Here is a 19,230-nt window from a genome sequence, read left to right as displayed (position 1 = left end):
ATAACTCACTTGCACTTTTCCAACCCTCCCTTCTCTTCACTTCCTGCTTTTTCTATTTTTCTCACCCACCCACCAATCTAAATTTGTTTATTCTTTTATTTACTTTTCTCATTTTTAAAAATTATTTCTCAATTTATCTTTACTTTATTTCATTTCATATTAAATATTTTTATATATATGTATATGTGTCATATATATATATATATATATATATATATATATATATAGGTTAGTTGAGCTAGAGGTTAAAATAACTGTCTAAGGGATAGAAGTATCCATTACACTACTGGTATATTACCTATATTAAACCATTAGCATCCATATGCAAACATATTATGTTCATAAGTTATAGGTAAAGACAAGGATAAACACGGGTTTATCAAGAATCAAAATTTAAAGAAAATGGAGAAGTACTGATTAGCAACAATTGACTTACATCAGTTATTATTTATTAATTCAATGCAAATAGACTGCATCCCATCTAGCAGCTGTTTCTGCTTCCAGTGTTGTATGGTATTGCCATTGATATGCAAAAGTATGTAAAAATATTAATCACATTTGGTAATAAAACCAATCTGAAACAAAGAGCTTCATCAGAGTGAAGAATAAATAAAGAAGAGCATAGAGAAGAAAAAGGGTAAAGTTGAATATTGTTGTAATCATACCATTTTGCTTATGTATCTCTTTGGGCAGTTAAGTAAAAGACTAAAACAAAATAGCAGTTGGTGGATTAATCCTTTGTACTGGTTGGTGGTGGGGGGGGGGAGTAGGATGGATAAAAAAAATACAAAAATAATTGTGGGATACACCAATAGGTTTTAGTCAGAGAAGGGGTGTAGATATAGTAAGGTTTTATATTAATCATAATAATTTATAATAGTTATGTTTGTAGTGCTAATTAATAGTATTAATCATGATGAAGTGCTAATCGGTTAAATGCAATTTATTTATGAAATATAACATGTCTTGAATGGCACAACAATGCAGAGTGGACTATAATAACTGTTATGATTTAATTATTCATAGTCTGATATAATATTTCAGAATATAAAAATTCCTTCATCAGATATTGCCAGCAATTGTTCAAGTCACTGCTATAATCGAATTATAACCGATTATAGCAGTGCCTCAATCAATTCCTAGCAATATCTGAAGAAGGAATTTTTATATTCCAAAATATTATATCAGAATATGAATAATTAAATTATAACAGTTATTATAGTCCACTCTTCATTGTTGTGCCTTTCAAGACATATTTCACAAACAATACACAATGCTTCCAGCAAACTACAATACTCTCTTGTAATTTATTTATATACTAGTAGGTGGTTTAGCCCTAGATAGGCCAAGATATAATGTTTGATGCAATTGGTCAGTTGAAATTTAAAAACAAAAGACCAGCTATTGAGACCATTATATGGGGTAAGATAAATAAATAAATGAATAGGAAGATGGAGTATGTTGTAAGGGGCCCTAAAACACTTAGGGTAGTAAATACTAGATTAAAAAATAATATTATGGAATAAATATTTTGAGAGGAACCTATTCAGACAGTTAGGAAGTAAGCAGGTTAGGGTTGGAAATGGTCCAACAGTTTATTAATATGAATGTGATATTAGTAAAAACAATTAAGTCTTTTCAGTAACTAGTTGCATGCAATAACAAATTGCGGTTTAAAATCATATTATGAAAATCGAAGGAAACCTTAAATCAAAAATAGTTTATAAAGAAGGAAAAGGCCTGAATACCCAGGGTAAATAATTAGCTGTAAAATATTAATAAATTAAAAGATATATTTGTTTAAAAAAATTTTCATGCTAGATTACATATACATTTAGCAGTATATGCACATACCAAACAATCTGTAATATATATATATATATATATATATATGTAGTGACGTCATATTGGCGCCAAAAAGGCACAGTCGCCATTGCTGCATCCTTATCCACGCATGCGTGGAATTCAACATCTAAAACGTTCCCGCTCTTTTCATTCTCTTTCTCGGCCGGCCGGCCATGAGCATGGACGTGTCAAGCAGTGTCTCCAACATTCCAACTCTGGAGCTAGACAAATAACCTCTCAACATCATTGACGGCGTCTCAGCAACCAAAGGGCGAAGTGCTGCCTATTTCCTCTGTAAATAAATATTGTTGTGTTGATAGTTCGGAATCTGAGTTCTGTTATTTCTACAGATTTAATATAGGAAAGCTGGTGTACACCTAATGGTGTATAACCACTTTCCTATATATATATATATATATATATATATACGCTAAACATACGGATGCAGGCTACATATGTATGCAGACATATATAGGCAAGACAAATATATACAATAAATATCTACATAAATACAAACATACTTACAAATACACACACATAGACATGCATACAAATATACAAAAAATATGTAAGGAAATACATGCCCACATATATAAAAACTATATCTTTTCCCTTTGAACGGCAGATCGAGAAATTAATTTTTTGTAACTAAACACTTTCAAACTTCGGACACTGGTAGAATTTGTCATATAAAACATCTTTTACTCTTAGTGTTGTTGAGAAAAGTTTATATTTTCAAAGTTATTTCATGTTAAAGTTGTCGTATTTCAGTAATTTCAACCAATGAATGACATGTATTCAGCTGAATAAAATTACTGTCGTTGTTTGTCAGCAACAACTATCAGCGGTGTATATTTCGTTTGTCACTGTTATTTATGACATCGTTCATGCATTTGTACTGGTTTTAGGGTTAGAGTTATGGTTTTAAAGTGAACAATGAAGAAATTGGAGGTGGCGGGGGCAAAAAAGTCTTTCCAAAAATAGTAGCTGAAAAACGGGAAAAAAACTAAAAGCAGTAGAAATGCATGAACGATTATGGTAGTGCCATGAAGTAAACATGCTTCAGATACACTCGTTTATTCATACAAATGTAACTGAGATGAAATATGTCATAAATAACAGTGACAAACGAAATATACACTGCCGGAAGTTGTTGTTGACAAAAGACAGCAGTAATTTTATTCAGCTGAATACATGTCATTCATTGGTTGAAATTAGCGAAATACGACAACTTTAACACGAAATAACTTTGAAAATATAAACTTTTCTCAACAACACTAAGAGTAAAAGATGTTTTATATGACACATTCTACCTGTGTCTGAAGTTTGACAGTGTTTAGTTACAAAAAATTAATTTCTCAATCTGCCGTTTAAAGAGAAAAGATCCAAATATATACACATATACATACATACATACACATGAACATATAGAGACATATCTTCACATCAAGATAAATATATACATCATAACGTATATACACAAACAATTTAAAAAGACGGTCTGGTGTATATAATATTAAAATGTTAAAATAAGGAAATTGTTCATTAATTTGATATAACATAATTAAATATGTGTGTAAACAATAAAAATAAACCTTGGCAAAGCTTAAGCTTAATATTTAAGAGCTCCCATCTCTGGTTCAAAGCATTTTTGTCCTGGAACAGGATGAAGAACTTTTCTGAGAAGCAAAGATTACATTTCAGTGGTCTTTTATAAGCTCCATGTCTGTATGATGATGTCTTTTCTAGAATTTCCCAGGTTACATTGAAAGGACGAGTGCCATTTTCTTTGAACTTAGACATGCTTTGCAAGACTAGCTGCTGTCCTATTCTTGGGGTATCAGAAAGAATTTCAGTGGAATAGAATCGAGTTTTGAATGAATTTTCTGAAGCCCCTGTGTATGTTTTATATTCTTGTGAGACATCTACTTGCACTTTGGCTCTATAAACAATTCCTTTTTCAAGACATTTTCTTTCCAATGGACAGCAAGCCATATCATTGAAGTTGCAGTTCCTTACATTAGCTTTGGGACTGTAGTTGTTTGCAATAATTTTCGTGTTATGCTGGTTAATACAAGAGGCGAAGTTTTTTGCAAATATTAAATATTCTATAGAACTTATGGCTAGATTGAAAATGTTTAGAAACTAATTTTAAAAATTCCCTACCTATATTAGTTTTTACAGCAATATTAAATGCAGGGTTAAACCACAAAACTTTCCTATATATATGTACACACCTATGTACACTCCCATACTCACATACAGCATCCATTCACACAAGTACACACCCATCTATGTACCTGAATAATTGTAATATATTTTATTGCTATATTAACACATACATGGGTACTTACATATGCTAGTTTCAACAAATAATCCCCAGTGCAAGTATTAATACACATAATCACAAAAATAATAATATTAATAGCACGTAGATAAGTGCTAACTGCAAAACAAAAATCAAGCAAATACATAACTAAAAGGGGGTGTGGGGTGTCAAGTTAGTATTAAAGTGTTAAATAAATATTTCATTGTGGGAGTGGGTGTAGTGAGATGTATAAATCCAATAGGGGGTCTTCATTCAATAGAAGTAGACCAATGCTGACTTAGAGTGGTCTAGAATAAACTAAAGTGAAACAAGCATGGGATGGTAAAGTATGTTACAAATACAAATTCATTCATTATTAAGGTGGGGGATCAAGATACTATTAAGGTGGGGTGTATAGTAGGTGAATGGATACTTGTGCACTCTATAGTCTAAATTTATGTTAAGAGTTAAGAGAGGTGGCATTATATGGTTATAAGAGAGTGTAAAGGTTGTTTTGAGGAGTAGTAAAATGATGCAATATAATATAATTTAGTTATGTATGGGAGAAGGGTCTTAAAACTCAGATAGCTTAGTTTAAGGGTATTAATGCTGGGTTACATAAAAGGGGCCTGGGTAAGTAAATCTGTTAACCAAACTTAATTACAAGTAGTTTATGCCAACATTAAGAATTGAATTCTATTTCTATGGTGAAGAACTATGGGTGCCATTAATAGAGAAGATGCCTACAATTATTTATATCTAGAGAAGGCAAATTTATCTTTGTACAGGCAGGCAAATTAAAATCTAAAAAAGGAATAATAGTGCATTCAGACAAAACCAAAGACACAACATGGACATAAATACTTATTATGAACTCATCCACAGAGAAATCACAAAAAAATAAAAAGTAGTTCCTAGAAGCACTCTTAAAACAATCAACTTAGACACTAAGAAAATTATGACTGATTACAATATAGATGATAGAACAGAACCTTTTACACCTATTAGACCTTGTATTACAATTAAGGACCATAAGGATAACTTCTTAAGTAACACCCAAGTTAGACTAATTTGCCCCAATAAATCAGATTTAGGAAAACTCAGCAAAGCAATTTTAGTAAGTACCCTTAGAAAAAAAAATTAAACTTGAATTATAGACTAATACCCAAAATGCAATTTTCCAGAAATTTTACACTTCAGTAAAGTCAATGTTGATACGGTTAACACTACCACCATCACTGTTATTGTTGTTGTTGCTGTTGCTTCTGCTGCTGCTGCTGCTGGTAATAACAGCATTACTTATTATTATTATCATCATTACAACTACCACCATTATTATAACTATTATTATCATTATCCATTTAAAACAAGTTTGAATTTATCGATGCTTTGGCAATGCTAAAGCTATTTGGGTGACACAGATTGTGTGTCACTATAAATGCTATGACCTGCTTTTGTTTTCCTCTTTCTTGAGTTGCCCTAAGTTGTTGTGTGGGTGTTTCTATAGCATGGTGTATACCATTTTCTATAAGTAGAGACAGGTGTTTTTGTTTGAGTAGAAATTTTTTGAGTTTTATCTTTGGTTTTAACATCCTACACAATGGTACAAATTTTTCTGACTATGCAGTATGGGATATTACGTTTTGTATGTGTTGGATGGCATGATTTAAAGTTCAGGTATTGATGTATGTCTGTGTGTTTATAGTTTATATCGGTGGTGATGATCGAATGATGTCTACAAATGGTGATTTGGAACTATACATCTCATTTGTAAATTGGAGCATTGGGTGTAGTAAGTCCAAGAGAATGTTAAATTCTTCCCGAGTATCTAGAGATTTTGTCCAGATTATGCACACACACACACACACATATATATATGTTTATGTATTTATTTATTGTTTTTATTCATTTATTTACTTGTATACCTCTATTTTCATCCTGTTTAGTACTATGTTGGTTAGTCTTTTCTGTCTTCCTCCTTTTTCTCTCCATCACATTCTCTCTCTTCCTTTTTTCTTTCCACCACTAGCTTGCTCGCTTTTTACTTCCTTCTCTAAATACTAAGAAATTACCTCACCTTATATCTAACTTGAGATATTTCAATATCTCTAAGAGAATGCAATAAAGTGTTCTTTAGATAATTCATTGCAGATGATCCAGTTGCACTTGAAATATCCAGTGCTGTGTTCCAGTCATCTACAATGGTGAAACATATGTAGGATCTAAATGTTTATACTGGTGTTTATCTTAATTTGCACTGTATATATATATATATATATATAATGTATTGTCTTTACAAACAAAATATTGTGTTGAATCAAAAGTTTTGCAATATTTTTAATAACTTATTTGCTTTATTTGTCAAGTTACAACAAAAGCAGCCTAACATTCAAAGTAGAGGCCATCATGTTATACCATCTGAAGCCACCTTTTTGTCAGTTCTTTGTTCCCATGCTGAAACCAGTTCTTGTCTGAGGCAAAGAACTCATTCACTGAAGCTTCTTCCTCATTTTGGTTGATGAACCATTGCAAATGCAAGAAGTGAGCCATGGATCAGAACAAGTAATAATCCGAGGGAGCTAGGTGTGGCATATAGTCCAGACTTAGCTCCCTCGGATTATTACTTGTTCTGAGCCATGGCTCACTAGGCGTGGCATCAGTTCAATTCCCTCAAGTTCCAGGAGGTTATTCCAGGTTGTTTGAGTGGTATAAGGTAGTATTAGTTTAATCCAGGTTGTTTGAGTGGTATGAGCTTGTTTTGTGTTAACCAATGCAGGGTATTTTTGTGGTATACTGGCATACATCCACTCCAGTTGTTTGAAATGTAGTTTGGCATCAATGGTTTGACTGTCCAGAACAAATTCATAGTGAATTATCCCCTCGTAATTCCACCAGATGCAGAGCATCACCTTGTGTTCGAAACACCCATGTTTGGCGACATGTTTTGGAAGATAGCCCTTGGTTAACCACTGCTTATACATGTTAGGATTGTGGAAAAATATTTCCTTTGGATTATTACTTGTTCCAATCCATGGCTCACTTTCTGCGCTTAAGGAGTTCTTTACTTTGAAGAAAAAGAACTGGTATTAATGTAAGATTAAAGAATTGGCAGAAAGGTGGCTTCAGATGGTACAACACGATGGCCTCTACTTAGAATGCTTTTGTCATAACTTGACAGATAAAGGAAAGAAATTACCAAAATATTACTAAATTTTGACTCAACACAAAACACTGTTTTACTGCAGAATCAGCTAAAAGAGAATGCCTGCAACAATATAAGTGATTTTTTATATTCCAGAGTATCTTTCAACGAATTCATAATAATTTTGTGACTCTTTTAAGACAACAATTACTGGTACTGAATGTCACAAATGATGGTGGACCACAGAATGGGTATGTTTTTAATTTTATTAATATATAACACATGCACATTAAATTTTCCATCTATCTACTTGTATTAGCATTCAACCCTCTTTCTTTCCCTCTCTTTCAACCTCTTGTGCTAAAATACTCTGTTTCTATCATTTTGCAATCTTCACACATCCATCCTGGTTCTTCTATCATTGCTTTCTCTTTTGTTCACCTCATCACAGGTAGTGAGGATACTTTAGTCTTATGGGATACAAATCAACCTTACACGATAAAATGCCTCCAGGACTCTCTGTAACACTGATGATAAATGAACAAAGTCATTCTAGAGTTGAAAAGACTCTTTAGTCTAGTCAACAACTCTACTGTGTGTGTGTGTGTGCACATACATACGCATGTAACAGTTCATATATTGCTTTCATCATTTATGTTCTAAAAAAGGAAAGAACTTGTAAAACTTTTCATATTATGTCATAAAGTAGCTAATAAAAGAAGTACATATACATGCATGTGTCTATAAATTTGTGTATATATACGTATGTAGATACATATATGTGCACATGTATATATATGTGTGTGTGTGTGTGTGTGTGTGTATATATATATATATATATATATATTTATATATATATATAAATATATTTATATATAAATATATATATATTTATATATGTGGATATGTGGGTGGAGGTGGGGGTGTATATATATATATTAATAGTAATGGTATGACAACAAAAAAATGAATAAGACCTCAATATTATGTAAATAGAGGAATTTATCTGTATAATGTGACACAAAGTGGCATCAAAGATTGTCACCTTGTGGGTCCCAGCATTCCAGCCACATTTGGAATCCAGCCTGAAAGTCATTTTCTCTAATCGAGTTGAGGACCTTCTGCAATTCACTCCAGAACTCAATAATACTGTTAAAACGGTGGCCTTCGAGCTGCAATTTCATCCTGGGGAAGAGATGGAAATCTGCAGGTGCTAAATCTGACATAGATTGGTTGTGGAAGCGATACCATGTTTTTGGTGAAAAACTTACAAGTGAGGAGAGCTCAGTAACAGGATGCCTGCATTGTCATCATGAAGAATCCAATTCTTCATGCTCTGCAGATCTAGTCACTTTCACTAAATAGCCTCCCTCAAATGCTTCAAAACATTGCAGTAGAACTCGATTGATAGTCTGGCCCTGGGGGATGAATTCTTGTTGCACAATACCACATTTTCAGAGGTGATGCTTGAGGCAGGTCTTGCAGATCCCTCATTGTCTTCCAGGGATGTTCTTCCACTTTTGAAGTGCCTATGCCACTCAAAACATTGCATACGACCCATTGCTTCATTGCCATAATCTTGCCAAAACATGCTCAGTGTTTCTATAGCAGACTTCCCAAGTTTAACACAAAATTTCCCTGTTGGCTCTTTGTTCTTGTCCATGATAAAATTGCAGACTACAGCATACACATGATCACAAAAACACAAATTTCACAACTTTTGAAGTAAACACAGCAATGTCACTCAGCACACTGCCTGATGAAGGTCAAAACAGAAAGAGGGAATTAGAGATAGAGAGAGTGCATACATATGCATATATACAAATATATAGTTGCATTCAAATACATACCAACATATGCACATATACTTACATACATACATGCAAATATTTACAAGCCTCCTTTTTCAGGGAAGAGATTGTTGCAAATATATACATGAATACACATATATATAATTCAATTTTGGGGGATTAATCGATATGCGGGTATTCTATTTCAGATAATACAAAAATAACCTAATGAGTATATCTGACAGTAAACTCATGGTATCAGTTTGCACATCACAAAATAAAACTTAAAGATATAACCAAAATTACCAGCAGCGTATATAATATACTTCATTAATTATATCCTACTTTAGTTAATACTTATATTTATTAAATATGAAGGAACTATATGTGTTTCAGTATTGGAAGATTACAATATATATACATATACACAACTGTATACCTCTATAATATACATATATAAATACATATATGCAATCGTCAGATTTACAATTATTCCAACACATCTTCAGGTTCTATTTCAAAATATTATATATCTGATTTTACATCCCTTTAAAAATAAGCAATACAATTAAGCATTAAAATTTATAAATTATACATTATAAATATGAATTAGTATATATATATATCAATCATGTAAAATCAAGTATATGTCAAATACAGAATGTGAGATATAAGATTAAACATCAGAATAAAAATGTCTGTGTTTAAATGTGATATATAACAAGAAAAATTCAAATACATATCTTCCTTTTTTTTTTGCTGGTACTAAAATGGTGATTTGAGGAAGACGATAGCAGGGAGCTATGGGTATTTATAGGTGAATAGTACCAGGGGGTGGGGTTATTACATATACATAGTTTTAATTTTAAATTATCCTCTATTATTATTTTCAAATTTACCTATATTGGGAGGTATATATAATTTGTTATTATATAATTTTAGTAATAATTAATTAATATATTTATTTTATTTAAATTATTGTATTATTTCTTTTTATTTATTTATATAGTCTCTTCAAGTGCTTTAGAAATAAAATTATGTGGTTATTTGATTCAGGGGTTGGGGGTTCAATACTCCATTTTATTAACTGTAAAATTACTTCGGTGCCTACATTTACCTCCTCGTTCATCATGTGTGTTTAGTGATTCATCTCAAGACTGTAGTAATTTCATAAATTCAGTTATGCATAATAAACACATTTTATTCCCAATATTATAGGAGTGGGCTCTACTTACTATACTCCAATTAAGTGTGTACTCTCTTTTTCTAGATTTTAATTCCCATATATATTTACTTAAGCCTGTAGACTTACTTAAATTGGGACTTTTAAAGGTCTGGTAGTGTTGGGATATCCTTTTTTTTAATATCATTAGCTGTTGATTCAATATAAGCCTTATTTATAATTTTATTATTATTGTTCTTAGAGCTAACTATACATTTGTAAATTACATTATCAATATTACAATTATTAGAGAACTTACATTTAGTCTTATCACAACATGAACATTTTTCTATATGTTGATTAAGACTTCTATCACTAATATTATGGCTAGAGCTATTATTTATTATGCTATTATAATAATTATTTAATTTCTTATTATTTATAGAGGAAATGATATTGCCTACATTTCTCGATGTTCAGTATCCCACTCTTATGGTTTTGTTGGAAAATATATTTGAATAACTATTGTCCTTTTTAAAAACCAATTTTACTATTTTAAGTGTCTCCTTAATAATATTAGTCATAACTTGATCCCCATACGGAATAATTAACCATATAATATCCTTTTTATTTTTTATATTTTTTATATTATCATTATTAGTAGACATCATCGGTATTAAATTGTTATTCTTAGGTATATTAAATCTCTTTATGTATACTTTACTATGTTTCTTACTATTGCTCATATTCTCATTATCATTATTACTATTATTATTTTTATCTTTATTTAGTATGTTATATTGTTTTTTATTATTATTATTCATATTTTTACTGTTAGATTTATTATTAGTTTTAATAGGAATACTTGTTATATTATTATTATTATTATTATTATTATTATTATTAATGTATTCATAATAATTAAAGAATTTTATATTAGAGTTGTATCCTGCCTCTTTTAATGCTTTATTATAATATGGAGCATGTTTATTAAAAGTGTCATAATCTGAGAATAGCATAGATATTCTTTTACCTATATTATTTATTAAAGCTTCTTTAACTGATTTAGGATAGTTACTTGAAGAATTAATATACTTTAGGTTTTCGTTCAACTTATGGAATGGGTGGATCTTATTAGTGACAGGATTAAGGTTGACATCGAGATAATTTACTGCATAATGCTCATTCTCTATAGATATTCCTAGGCCATTATTCTTAAAGAACTTGTACATTTTCTTCTTAATGCATTCTAATGACCTATTAGTACAATTCCTAGTTATAAGTAGTAGGTCGTCCCTATAAAGACCACCCTCTATATTTGTGAATTCTATTTCTAGTTCAGATAAGAGATATAAACCTACAAGATTGGTAACCTCGGTTGAATCCGGGGCACCCATGGGTACATCAAAACAATCTCTAGTGTCCTTTCTTGCCCATAGTTTATCTTTATATTTTATAATGGACTTCCTTGTGGCCAACACTACTTTTACTTCTTCAAATGACATATTTACCTTTCTCATGGCATATGACAGGGCCTTATTTAAAACCACTTCATTTATAGATAAATAATAATTCTCTATATCAATTTGAAGGAATTTACATCTATTTTTATCCTTAATATTGTTAAACCATTTTATAGTATCTCGAGTACAATTCCAGAGTTTAAGGTTACCTAACTTAATTAATTTACCTCTATATTTATCCAATATTAATTTACTAAGTCTATCTATATCTGACTTGCTAGGGAATATTAATCTTACTTGGGGGTTTGAGTAAAAATCATCCTTATGGTCTTTAATCGTTCTTCTTGGATGAATCAGGACATATGGTTCAGTTCTATTTTCAATACCATATTTAACCATGATTTTTATGGAAATTATGTTAATATCATCTAAATAATTTTTATTAACTACCTTATATTTTTTCATTATTTGCTTTTCTAGTAGTTTATCATAAAGTGGTGTATTCAATCTATATAAATTCCTGGTCTTATACTATAACTCCATCCTGGTTCTTTAATACACTATAACTCCATCCTGGTTCTTTAATATTTCTATTTTCCAAGCTAAGTTGCTGAGCTGCTTGTTGTGTCTGTTAAGGTATTTTTTTAATTTGATATTTTTCACCATATTCCTTATTTTCTCTTCAAAGTCCTGAATAATTCTATTATTTGGAGGTCCCTGCCTAGATTTGAAGTTTCTCTTTATATAGTCTATATTTTCCATTTTAGTATTATTCTTATTAGGATTGTTGTTATTGTAGTAGTGATCCTTCCATTTCATTCTATTTATAAAGTTTTTTAGCTGGTTAATTAGGTCCTGTATATATTTTTTCCTGCTGGGATAGGTATATCCTTCAAAGATGAGTTCCACTCTATCATCTCAATCCTACCTGAACTATCCATTTCTGACATATATAAGAAGTCCTAGTAGCAGAACCAATTGTATGATTAATATAAATAATTTGGGGTCTTATTTATCATATAAATTATGCAATAAATAAGACCCCAAAGTACGATATGTAGATGCATATAACACTGAAAGTTTGCACCTGATTGATTTGAAAATTTGTTATCCCAAATTATTTATATATATATATATACACACACACACACACACACACACACACACACACAAACATGCATACATGTATATAGTCACATGTGAACATACATTAAGTATATGCGTATATACATTTGTACATACATACATATATGTGTACATACACATATGCACACACATACATATGCACATTAACTCCTATATATGTGAGTCAACACATAGATATTTACCTATATACATGTGCAGATATACATACATAATCATATGCACAGTTACAAAACCTTTTCATAAATGTATATAAATACACTTACATAAATTCATACATTATTACATATGCTTTCACTTACATTTAAAGACTCATGCACATTCACACATCAATATGTACACAGATATAAGCTAAGGATTTTTCTCTTGTTTTTAAATCACCTGATTCATTCATTCATTCATCTAACTCGTCATACTAACATGTATTATCGTAACTTGTAACTATTAATTCTTCAAACCATAATTCCCTAAAATCTTAGTTCTCTGTCCCTGCTTCATGATGTTTTCACTATTGTTCTCTAAAATTTGTATGCATTCTTGTTTTACTTATGTTTCACTGTTGCCATGTCTCTCTTCCCAAGGATAGTAAACTGGCCATTGCTTGTTCACGATGTGCCCATCCATTTCTGCCCCCACCACCTATACCAGAAATCTAATCTTAATACTGGAAACCCCTACAGTGCTCTGCCTCGCTTCTGTACCAGAAGATTTGCATACCTTCATCCCTCCTTCCCTGCCACTAACACTTGCTCACACTATTGCATGCACCAAAAGGTGATATATTACTTTAGGAAATTATTAGTAAATAAACAAACCACCTACCTCTTTCTCCATATATATAATGGACTAACCAATTGCAGATCATATATCTAATTAATTAATTTATACACTGACTTATTTATATTTGCAACAGTAATGCTTATATTTACAATGCTACTCACTACCAATAGCGACAACAATTTTAACGTTTGAATGATGGTAGGTTAAAGCGAGATCAACTGATGTGACATGTCTGTTACCAAACAATTACGGAAACCTTCTTTTCAGGTACCCAATACCATTTCTCCTGCCCATCTTCCCTCTTGCACCCCTTACCCAGTTCTCAGGGTTGGCACTGTTTGTAGGCACATTGAAAAGTAGGTCTAGCAAGATTGTTGAGCTGCTTGAACAGAGGTGTGTTGATGTATGCTGCATCCAAGGGGTAAGGTGGAGAGGAACTTCAGTCAGGTTTTTCACAGGCAAGACACATAGTTATAAAATCTTCTGGGAAGCTAACAGTGATGGGGTAGGTGGTGTGGGCATACTTCTAGCAGAGAAATGGGTGGATAAGATCATAGAGGTAATTAGAATGAGCGATAGAGTGCATAAGCTCATGCTAGTCTTGCAGAATAGCATAGCATCACTTATCTCTGCCTATGCCCCATAAGTAGGCCTACCAAATGAAAAGAAGGACCATTTTTATTATACATTATTTACATTTGACAGATATTTGTCCTCATCTTGTATCTTGTTGGATTCTCTTTCTATCATCATCTCTGGTTATTTTCCTAAGTAATGAAGATAACCTCTCTTTGATTTTGTTATTTAGTTGATGTTTTTTTCCAATGGTTGTAAGGGATCCTCTCATGGACAAGGGCATGTACTGCCCTTTCTGCTACTCTTCTAGCTTTATATGAATCCGTTGGTGTCATTATATTCAAGATAGGTGGTATTAGCTTTGAGTCTCTACATCTACACAGGAAAGTTAGATGGTTTGAAAGACGAGCTAGTTTTTGATGGAGTTTCTCTACATGTCTCCATTGAAATCTAATGTTGGCTCCGTACCGATTAGATAATACAATTCTATATTTAAGAGATAAGGAATATCCGTCAAATGTAAATAATGTACATAATTCCAAATATAGAACTGCATTTTTATTATATTTTCCTGCAAACTACCTCTAAGACGAATGACAGGGATCTCGTCTTCGTAGCTGGGGACTTCAGTGGGCATGTCAGACAGCAGCTTGGTATTTTCCATGGTGTACATGGGGGGTGGGGCATGGAAATGGTTCACAAAATGGAGAGGGAACAAGACTACTGGAGTTCTGTGATGCAAATGACCTATTGATCTGCAACAGCAACTTCAGGAAGCTGACCAGCCACCTGATAACCTACCAATCAGGTGGCTACGCTCACCAGATCAATTACATTCTCATTAAGCAGCAAGATGCATGGTTGCTCTTAAATGCATAGATCCTCCCTAGTGAAGAATGTATTCCCCAGCATAGACTAGTCATTAGTGATTTTAGACTCCGGGCCAGAAGGATACCAAGAAGCAGACCAATCTGGAAAAGAAGGATTTGGAAGTTTAAAGACCCTTCATGTGCTCAGAGATTTAGGGACATCCTAATTGAGAAATTTGATGAAAAGGAGGAAGAGCTACAAACTTGTGACATAGAGGCCAACTAGGAATTCCTGCAGGACAGCTTGCTGAGAGCCACAGAGCAAATCTGTAGCTAGTACGAAGTCCCAACTAGACCTAGGGTAACATGATGGTGGAACGATGTGGTAGACAGGGCCATTAGAGCAAAGAAACAGGCCTGGAAGAGTGGGAGTAGCAGAGAACTGTATCAGATAGCAAGGAGGGAAGCTAGCAGACAGGTGTATCAAGCCAAAGGAGAAGTAGAAAAGAAGAAATTTGCCTATGCTCAGTGCCACGAGGGCCAAAGAACTGAAGTATTTTGGATTGCAAGACAGTGTGTGAGAGAAAATTGTGATGTCATAGGAGAAATGTGTCTGCATGGATGATGGTGCACTTGCATTTAATGATTCTGCAAGGAAAGAGGCTTGGAAATGCCATTATGAAAGATTGCTGAACATGGAGAATGAATGGGAGGGGGAGAGTCTGCCAATTGAGGGACGAGTTACTCGAATCGACAGTACCTTGGTAGATCAAGAAATTAAGGATTTGAAGACATGGATAGCCCCTGGTCCATCAGGAATCACCGCTGAGATGCTTAAAATTAGGTGGTTCATGAAGGAGTCATACCAATGACTGGTGTAGCAGCACCATAGTCAACTGTTACAAAGGTAAAAGTGATGCATTAGATATGAATAATTACAGAAGTATCAAGCTGTTAGATCAGGTAATGAAAGTCACGGAGAGGGTCATAGCCCAACTAATTAGGGAAAGAATTAGTTTAGACGAGATACAGTTTGGGTTTGTGCCAGGGAAAAGCACCACTGATGCTATATTTCTGGTAAGACAGCTGCAGGAGAAATTCCAAGCCAAAGATAAACCTCTGTACTTGGCCTTTGTTGAGTTGGAGAAAGCCTTTGACAGGATCCCCCGATCCCTTATATGGTGGCCAATGTGGAAACTAGGGATAGACAAGTGGTTGGTGAGAGCTGTACAAGCCATAAGGTGAGGGTTGGCAATAAGTACAGTGAAGAATTCAGGGTACAAGTAGAGGTTCACCAAGGATCAGTGCTCAGCCTCCTCTTGTTCATCATAGTCTTCCAGACAATAACAGATGAATTTAAGACAGGATGTCCCTGAGAGTTCCTCTATGCTGATGACTTTGCACTTATAGTTGAATCACTACCAGAACTAGAAAAGAAATTCCAGGTATGGAAGCAAGGTCTAGAATTGAAGGCCCTTAGAGCTAACCTAGTAAAAACTAAAGTCTTAGTTAGTAGAAAGGCAGACAAATCACTAATCCCTTCAGGTAGATGGCCCTGCTCAATCTGTAGAAAAGGCATAGGTAGAAACTCCATAAGCTTTGGAGACATTAAAGGTGCAGCAATATCAGAGGAAGGTTAACAGGGAAACTAGCTTTTGTATGTGGAAGATGCACAGGTGCAATAAACACTGAAAATGTGCAGAAAATAGACTCCATCAACTGCAAGTGGCAGAGAGCAAGCTAGAGGTAGTAGATAGCTTCTGTTATCTAGGTGACCAAGTTAGTTGTGGAGGAGAATGATCTGAGAGTGTAGCTGTGAGAATAAGATTAGGCTGGGCAAAGTTCAAAGAGTTCCTACCGCTGCTGGCAACTAAAGGCCTCTCCTTCAGAGTGAAAGGCAGATTATATGATGCCTGTGTGCGAACAGCCATGTGTGAAACATGGGCTATGACAGCCAAGGGCATGCGTAAGCTTGAAAGAAATGAAGCCAGTATGCAATGTCAGTGTGCATGTTCAACAGTGTAAGCACCTTGAGAGAAAAGTTAGGCATAAGAGGCATCAGATGTGGTGTGCAAGAGAGACGACTGCACTGGTATGGTCATGTGATGCATATGGATGAGGGCTGCTGTGTAATGAAGTGCCAATCTCTAACTGTGGAGAGAACCTGTGGTAGAGGTAGACCCAGGAAGACATGGGACGAAGTGATGAAACATGATCTTCAAACTTTGAGTCTCAGAGGCAATGACTAGTGACCAAGACCTTTGATGATACGTTGTACTTGAGAAGACCCATCAAGCCAAGTGAAATTGTAGTCATGGCTGATGTTGGTATTACGTAACTGGCACCCATGCCAGTAGAATGTGAAGAGCACTGTTGGAGCATGGGGCCTCATGGAGGCAAAGTGGCCAAGTTCCTTTCAAGCGTTGGGCCTCGTGGAAGCAAAAGTGGTTGTTTCTTTTCGAATGTTAGGCCTCAAGGAAGCAAAGTGATTGAGTTCCTTTTGAGCATTGTGCATTGTGCCTCACGGAAGCAAAGTGACTGAGTTCCTTTCGAGCATTGGGCCTCATGGAGACAAAGTGGCTGAGTTCCTTTCAAGTGATGATCCTCACAGAGGCAAAGTGACTGAGTTCCTTTTGAGTGTTGGAATTCATAGAGACAATGACCGAGACCTTTGGCATTATGTTGTGGCAGATACCAGTCTCATGCAAATGGCACCTGTGCTGGTGGCACATAAAAGCACCAATTATGCCAAATCAGATTGGAGTCTGGTGTAGCCTTCCAGCTTACCAGCCCTGATCAAACCATCCAACCCATGCCAGCATGGACAACGGATGTTAAATGATGATGATGATGATATAGATACATTTTCTTGACAAGTAAAATAGTATACAGGCAATTTTCAAAACATTAACAGACAAAAACATTTACAAAGGCAAAGGGTAATAAATTTGTACAAATAAACTATACAAACTTGTTAGTATGTCACTACACACACACATACACATACACAAAGTTGTATAAGCATATATATATATATATATATATATATGACTAAGCCAAGTGAGATTGTAATCATGGCCGATGCTGGTGTGATGTAAAAAGCTCCTTTCGAGTGTTGGGCCTCATAGAGGCAATAACAAATGGCCAAGACCTTTGGTATTATGTCATGCTTGAGAAGAAGACCCATCAAGCCAAGTAAAATCACAGTTGTGGAAGATACTGGTGTTATGCAAATAGCACCCATTCTGATGGCATGTAAAAGCACCCATTACATCCTCAGAATGGTTAGCGTTAGGAAGAGTATCCAGCTGTAGAAACCATGCCAAATCAGGCTGGAGTCTGATGCAGCCTTCCCGCTTGCCAGCTCTGGTCAAACCATCCAACCCATGCTATCATGAAGGTAAAAGTATATAAACGAATAAAATACAAATAGAATGGCCAATCAAAAATGTTAGATATAAACGGCTGAAAATTCAAAAACTACCAAAAAACCTAATAGACAAATATGAAATTAGTAAAGGTTAAAATAAAAATAACTATCTATTGACTAAACTTTTCAGATGATTAAAATATTTTTTAAAAAAATTTTTTTAATTTAAAAAAAAATATTTGAAAAAAGTCTTTTACTTCCCTCATACACGTATGTCCAAAGTTCATAAGTAAAAAGACTTCCACATGTCAAATTCACATACATCTTGAAAAAAGTCTTACTCCCTCCACACAAGTACATCCAAGAGTTCATAATGACAAGACTTCACAGGTCAAATTCAACATTCACATATATCTATGGCCATTTCGGGAGTTCACCACCGCAGTTTATTTACACTAAAGTACAACAAGGCGATGACCCCCCCTCATCAGGATAAACAAGAAACAGGAGACACGCACAGATCAAAATAGGTGTTGTACGTAAAGTCGTGGACCCAAATTTAATGTTTGTTCTATAACCGATGCTTTTATATATATGAAAGGGCTAAGGTGTAGGTGCAGGAGGTGGTCAAACTCTGTTTAAGGAGTGGACAACCACCATATATATATATATATATATATATATAAATTTAAGAGAGAGATTTGAGGCTAATAATAATAATGGATATTAGCATCAAATCTCTCTCTTAAATTTAAATTTAAAACTTTGGATATATAAACAAGGAGAACGATACCTAAGGAGTCTAATTTAGACTTCTTTGCGGTGAAATCTCCTGCTATATT

General features: G+C 33.8%; 1 protein-coding gene across 1 annotated transcript in view; it reads left to right on the top strand.

The window, feature by feature from the left end:
* LOC106871767 (vacuolar protein sorting-associated protein 54) overlaps positions 1 to 19,230 on the top strand; it is a 434,878-nt gene that overhangs the window by 385,601 nt on the left and 30,047 nt on the right. The window contains exon 26 of the mRNA XM_052971965.1: positions 7,452 to 7,546. Within this exon, the coding sequence (XP_052827925.1) occupies positions 7,452 to 7,546 (95 nt within the window). The remainder of the gene's footprint in view (positions 1 to 7,451; positions 7,547 to 19,230) is intronic.

The sequence above is a fragment of the Octopus bimaculoides genome, chromosome 11 (genome assembly GCF_001194135.2).
Source record: "Octopus bimaculoides isolate UCB-OBI-ISO-001 chromosome 11, ASM119413v2, whole genome shotgun sequence".
Taxonomy (NCBI): Eukaryota; Metazoa; Mollusca; class Cephalopoda; order Octopoda; family Octopodidae; genus Octopus; species Octopus bimaculoides.
Note: the sequence above shows the minus strand (reverse complement) of the source record. Positions and strands in the feature narration are given on the sequence as shown.